The sequence below is a fragment of the Agrilus planipennis genome, unplaced genomic scaffold, assembly GCF_000699045.2.
Source record: "Agrilus planipennis isolate EAB-ADULT unplaced genomic scaffold, Apla_2.0 scaffold144, whole genome shotgun sequence".
NCBI classification, from domain to species: domain Eukaryota; kingdom Metazoa; phylum Arthropoda; class Insecta; order Coleoptera; family Buprestidae; genus Agrilus; species Agrilus planipennis.
Window position 1 is genome coordinate 48,564 of NW_020438905.1, and position 7,213 is coordinate 55,776.

The 7,213-nt window shown below is 33.9% G+C and overlaps 1 protein-coding gene across 5 annotated transcripts in view; it reads right to left on the minus strand.

Moving 5' to 3' along the window:
• The window catches only part of LOC108737726 (Down syndrome cell adhesion molecule-like protein Dscam2), a 106,164-nt gene that overhangs the window by 13,579 nt on the left and 85,372 nt on the right, over positions 1–7,213 (minus strand). For all 5 annotated transcript variants that reach the window (XR_001937893.1, XM_018470804.1, XM_025973359.1 and 2 more), the window contains exon 9: positions 341–613. Coding sequence is in view for 4 of the 5 variants with exons in the window: in XM_018470804.1 (XP_018326306.1) it covers positions 341–613 (273 nt within the window). In the remaining variant the exon portion in view is untranslated. The remainder of the gene's footprint in view (positions 1–340; positions 614–7,213) is intronic.

Consider the following 7,213-nt stretch of genomic DNA (forward strand, 5'->3'; position numbering starts at 1 on the left):
GTGAAGATTTTGATCTCGCCTTGAATGAGACATACAGAAGATCATGAACAAGCAGTTTAATAAAATGTTTATCGACCTGTTCATTTTAATAACATATATTTTTTTGTTATTGGTATTGTCTTGCGTTTCTAGCTTAGGCAAGGTAAGGTCAATATATTATTGATTCTTATAGAAGCCCTAATTTGGTTTAAAGACCTGATGTTGAATTATTTTGAAGAAAATTAAACTGGAACTAAAACTCAATTAAAGTAACATATTAGATGTCTACATTTATAACATTTGAAGGTAATAGTAATAATAATAAATAAATAAATAAAACTAAATTGATCGTGTAACCTACCTATTACTGTGACTTCTCCGCTTCTCCTTGCGCTATGTCCCTGCTTGTTTCGAGCCCAACAAGTATATACGCCAGAGTCAGCTTTCTTTTCCACCGGACTGATAACGAGCGTACCGTCTTCTAAAACTTTTTGTCGCAAATCGTCTGGAAGTTCTCGTCCGCCTCTCTCCCAGTGAATTTCTTCTATTGGATATCCAGCAACGGGACACTTCAGCTGAAGTGTTTCGCCAGCCACTGCCGTCACCTTCGGTATCAATCTAATGTAAGGCATCCCTGGAATATAAAAGGATTTTCAAAGAGGGAGTCTATTTTCTGGAAAGCCGGAGTGTGAATTTTGCTTAAGGATGTTTGGGAGGTACAATCGGAGACAAGAGTACATAAAATTAGAAATTCGTGATTAATTAGGTTTCAGCAGCATATCATGAAGTAAATAAAAAAAAGTATACGTTTTGAGAAAAAATTTGGAATTTGACCAAAAACTTTGAATAAAATAAGAAATAACGAATAATATGGAAAGTTTTTAACTTACTTTTGGCAGTGAATATGCCTTGATTTCAACTNCTGATAGGCTTCCTAGGTTCGCTTGCACCACGCGATGGAATTATGCCGTGTGGTTTTCAATGAATATACATATTTGTACCATTTTGATTTTAACATTAAGCTTAGGGATTATATATTGCACAAGTATAAAGCAAAAATTAAAAAAAAAGGACTCCCAAGCACTACTATCTGGTAAAGTTTTTAAAACAAGTTAATAGAAATGAATTTCGGAAGTAATTTTCAATATTTTTTGAATTTATGGATGAAAAATTAAATTAGAGAAGGGTGAAATAGCACGTTATTTATTTTGAAAACTAATAAAAATGAAATGCGTTTAATAGAACGTTAATTTTTGTCTAATCCCTCTCACGGTGGGATAATTGTTCAGACATAGTTTTTTTCAAAATGTAGATACAGAAAAAAAATTATTCCTTATTAATTGGCACCTTCTCCTGGATCTTCTGCGTATAACACATATTGACTTAAACTCATTAGGTTTAGGCCTGCCGCAAAGTGAGGCATGGGATATTTTTCAAAATATGGAAATTCAAATCTCTCTCAATGTTGTCTTGATTTGATACTTTTAGTCTTGCGTGAAGATTTTGATCTCGCCTTGAATGAGATATACAGAAGATCATGAACAAGCAGTTTAATAAAATGTTTATCGACCTGTTCATTTTAATAACATATATTTTTTTGTTATTGGTATTGTCTTGCGTTTCTAGCTTAGGCAAGGTAAGGTCAATATATTATTGATTCTTATAGAAGCCCTAATTTGGTTTAAAGACCTGATGTTGAATTATTTTGAAGAAAATTAAACTGGAACTAAAACTCAATTAAAGTAACATATTAGATGTCTACATTTATAACATTTGAAGGTAATAGTAATAATAATAAATAAATAAATAAAACTAAATTGATCGTGTAACCTACCTATTACTGTGACTTCTCCGCTTCTCCTTGCGCTATGTCCCTGCTTGTTTCGAGCCCAACAAGTATATACGCCAGAGTCAGCTTTCTTTTCCACCGGACTGATAACGAGCGTACCGTCTTCTAAAACTTTTTGTCGCAAATCGTCTGGAAGTTCTCGTCCGCCTCTCTCCCAGTGAATTTCTNAGAGAGACAGATGTCGAACGCTGCCGAACGCGGAGGCCGATTGTGCCTCTTTGTCGCTCGTTCCGCGCTCTCACTTGCACTTCAAGCCTTAAATGGAACGCCTCAGAGCGAGGTAACGCCGCATGAGTCATGTTTTTTCGTGTTTCATTGAATTATAAGACGTTGTCACGTCAAAAACAAAATAAAAAATGAATTTTTGAGGTTATTCTAAAATGAAAGATTTCGACAACTTTACATAAAGGAGAGTTTTTTCAACTCCCCCCCCCTCCCCCCTTTTTTTTCTTAACCTTAAATTTTTTTTGTATATACATCTTACCCGCTTCGGTGGGAAGCTTTTCCTACCAACCCGCGTTTATTTGGGAGAGTACCTCCTTATTTTAAAAATATATCCATTCTCATTGCTTATTTCATTTTGAAGTTTAATTCGCGAGACTTATAAATTAAAAACTGTCCACATTTTGTTTTAATTTATTTCTTAATTGCAAATGATATTTTTGCAGTTAAAATTAGTATGCGAGAAAGATATTAATATTAATAACCTTAAGACCGTTAAATCGTTTAAATGACTTTCAAGCAGATTTCCTCTAGAAAAAGAAAAATTAGTTTCAACGCTTTTCTGAATTATTCGTTTCCTTTTTCGTTAGAGTTAATGAGAAACCATAATTGAGTGGAATTAATATCCCGAGAAAAAATAATTTAATTGCTTGAACGGTTCTAATTTATAATTTAGGAATTCGGAAACCTGGATCGTCAGTTCATTTGAACGTAAAGTTTGTTGATACGAAAAACTAAAAATCAAGCTGTAAATAAAGATAAATTTAATCTGTTCGGTTAACGAATCTCAATAAAATGACGTGTAAAATTACAATTTTTTAAAATTTCAATAGCTTTTTAGCGGTTTAGTGAATCGATTTGTAATTTTTGCAGGAGTTTTAGAATTGAATGAGGAACGTTCTTCCAAATTTTTATTTGTCTCGTAGCATTTTGACATACCTCCCAAACATCCTTAACAGCACCATAGAAATTAAATTCTGCTGCCGCTTCCTTCAATTGTAGTTTATGTATTATGTTAAAAAATTTCGATAAAAAACAATGAGGTCGAGGATAACGACGACGGTAATTGTTGTTAGAAAAAGCAATGCTAATTACAGTTTTCAAAAATAAAAAAGGAATCATCCTAAGAATGTGAAACAATTACAATTAGTGTTTTTGCATGATTCATCCAGTGGATCGCAATTAAGTAGGAATAAAAACAGGAACCCTACATAGCACTTAGATGGAATCGGTATATTACATCTCTCTAAAGTTTAAAAGAATGTTAAACAATGGAAGGTCTAATATTGCCAGATAGAGCACGTTACAACCCCATCGTCCTTATTTTCGAACAAGATTATCTTTTAATTTCCAACCTTCAGTAAATAAATGACTTGTCGAGCAATTTACCAATAAGTAAGAAAATGTTCACATTTTATCTAAACAATTTTATCAGAAACACTTTGCAAAATTTGATGTTAAAACAGTCTCAAATGATTAATCAAGATGGTGATAGGCAAGTATTAACTTAGGATTTAGTATCAACAATGAATTTTTAGCGTTTTCCAGAAGAAGCTTTAGCTTGAGAATTTCAAATGTGTTAAACAGTTTAGTGCTGTTGATGTAATCACACTAAGATTTGCACTTTCGCATATGGTATATAATTTCACAGTGGCGGCCACTAGTTAAAACTAGTGGGGGTGCTCCTCCAAAAAATTTGTTTTTTTATTTGTTTTAAAATTAAGTAATAAGAAACAAACACGTACAAAAATAAAATTTATTGAGAAATTTAATAAAATTCAAAATTAACAAAATCATATTTGGGGATGTAAAGCCATACTTAACTTTCCTTGTAAATAAAAGAACTGAAAAAAAGTGAAATAAATAAAACAGCTACGATCAAGATAATAATCTGATAGGCTTCCTAGGTTCGCTTGCACCACGCGATGGAATTATGCCGTGTGGTTTTCAATGAATATACATATTTGTACCATTTTGATTCTGACATTACGCTTAGGGATTATATATTGCTCAAGTATAAAGAAAGAATAAAAAAAGGACTCCCAGGCACTACTATCTGGTAAAGTTTTTAATACAAGTTAATAGAAATGAATTTCGGAAGTAGTTTCAATATTTTTTAGAGAATTAAATTAGAGAAGGGTGAAATAGCACGTTATTTATTTTGAAAACTAATAAAAATGAAATGCGTTTAATAGAACGTTAATTTTTGTCTAATCCCTCTCACGGTGGGATAATTGTTCAGACATAGTTTTTTTCAAAATGTAGATACAGAAAAAAAATTATTCCTTATTAATTGGCACCTTCTCCTGGATCTTCTGCGTATAACACATATTGACTTAAACTCATTAGGTTTAGGCCTGCCGCAAAGTGAGGCATGGGATATTTTTCAAAATATGGAAATTCAAATCTCTCTCAATGTTGTCTTGATTTGATACTTTTAGTCTTGCGTGAAGATTTTGATCTCGCCTTGAATGAGATATACAGAAGATCATGAACAAGCAGTTTAATAAAATGTTTATCGACCTGTTCATTTTAATAACATATATTTTTTTGTTATTGGTATTGTCTTGCGTTTCTAGCTTAGGCAAGGTAAGGTCAATATATTATTGATTCTTATAGAAGCCCTAATTTGGTTTAAAGACCTGATGTTGAATTATTTTGAAGAAAATTAAACTGGAACTAAAACTCAATTAAAGTAACATATTAGATGTCTACATTTATAACATTTGAAGGTAATAGTAATAATAATAAATAAATAAATAAAACTAAATTGATCGTGTAACCTACCTATTACTGTGACTTCTCCGCTTCTCCTTGCGCTNACGATTTTCCTGCTTTTCCATTTTTACGAAAACCACAGAGGCGTCTTGTTCAGCGTGCTGTCAAACCTACACTAGCAAGGAGATCGGGCTGAAACTATAGCTACAAGCTATCCAAGGATGGTACTATAGAATGTCACCTCAAGGTAGGCCTAGTGGCGTCATCTCTTGGTTAGGCCGGAAACTTATCAATCCACCCTCGTATTTGGTCCATCGCTCTGGAAGTTGCAGCATATGAACTTATGTCGAGGTCTTCGAAATATCCATCCACAGCAGCAAACACTTCATCGTTACATGAAAACCCCTATTCACCGAGCCATTTTTTAAGATTGGGGAACAGGTACCTAATAGTCGGAGGGGGCTAAATCTGGTGAATATAGTGGATGAGAAAGCAATCCAAATCGTATCTAGATCGTGGGTTTTTGACATTGCAACCACCGAGATGCGGGCCGGCGCATTGTTGTTAATGAAAAAGCACTTTCTTTTTCGAAAAATTTAAAGCCACTTTTATAGTTTTCCCTTTTTTGAGATAGTCAAAGAAAATTGTTCTGCGCGCGTCCCAGAAAACGATAGTCATGACTTTGTTGAAGGACAATAAGTCACTTTTGATTTTCTTAGAGCTTGCTGAACCTTTTCAATCCACTGCCTAACCTACACTGTTCCTCGGACTCTGATATATGTAATAGTAGATGGACCCAGGTCTGTAGGTACAAATCTACGAAAAAATTTCTCTTGATTGCGACTGAATGACCTCAAACTGTCTGCTGAAATGTCCTTTCAACGTTGTTTTTGCTCAAGGGGGAACAAACGCCCATGTTGCACGCAAATTCTTCATACCTAAATGTCCATCTAAAATATACGATTACTTGGATTTTTCCGATAATTTCTGGCGCACTTGCTTCCGCCGGGTGTGGTTTACCTTCGGTGCTCGTAGGACCCATTTTAAATTCAACACCAAACGTTTAATGGTTATATACGAAGGAGAAACTCACCTAAAGTCGAATGAAGCTCAGTTTTCCTTTGCTTTTAATCTTTTAAAACTAAAGTATTTGATAATAGCTTTAATCTCAGTTCTCTCCACACGATGTGTCGTTACAAAAATAGTGATAAAAATCTGTCGTACGTTTCCGAACGTATTCAAACTTGAACTTGCTCAGAGTTTTGTGCTACCTCTCAACGAGGCCCGGAACTTTTTAGGCAACCCTCGTATAATAAAGTAGATTTAAGAATTTTCTTAATTTCCGGTTAGAAAAGTAATGGTTAAATCCAAATTTTTTACATTTAAATGTAAATTATTTTAATTAATACGTTATTTTCGCAACTTTAAGATACACATATGATTTTAATCAGCAGCTTTCAAGAGTATTACTGTACTTACTTAGATAATTTGTCTACACTCCTTAATTACTATATATGTATGTAGTTAGTCATATTCTTAATTAATTAAACTTAGTATAAGCCAGGCCGTAATGACGTTTTACTGAAATAGTAAAACGGGGTTGATGTTTAGGCAGGTTGTTACCTAAGAATTATCCCGTTATAACAATTTGCGTAATTTGACATTCGAGCAATTTAAGCGGAAGTGCCGGCTTGAAAGTAAGCCAGTTCCTTATTGGGTCAGGAAATGAGGCTTGGAGACGTTTACAGGATCAGATGGCGGTCATTTAATCTAATGATAGTGCGAACTTGTTAGTTGGTTGAAGCACTATCGAGTTTCTATCTTGTCGCATTACATTACCGTTTGCGCATACAGAAACTTTCTCGCACTCCCCCAAGTGAAGACAATGTACGATGCTGCTGCTCTATCTTTATTTACTGTTCAACGTTTTTAACTAGGACTAATTAGATTTTGAATTATTGCAGAAAAAAATATCAAGGATTATGACTTGCTTAGTACCCTACATATAGTTGGGACGTTCACTATTGACATAGTCCGCAATAAAACTGTCGCATTTACTTTCTTCTTTCAATTTACTAACTAGACTAGAGCAGTTGCTGACAGAAAGCCTACTTTTATTCACGGCAGATGTTGTAGGGAATATCGTAAACATAGAAAAGAGATGTCAGTTAGGAATTGCAGCGGATACTAATAAAGAAAAAGGAATAACATTACACCAATTGGTGTGTAACACAAAGGGATGCAGGCAAGCAGAATTTGAGCATGTTGCCAGCATTGGACTCTAAAGAAAGTTCAACATTCAAGAATATAGGAAAACAATGACGCTTATTTAAGGATGTTTGGGAGGTACAATCGGAGACAAGAATACATAAAATTAGAAATTTCTGATTAATTAGCTTTTGCAGCATATCATGAGGTAAATAAATACTATCTATACTAAAAAAA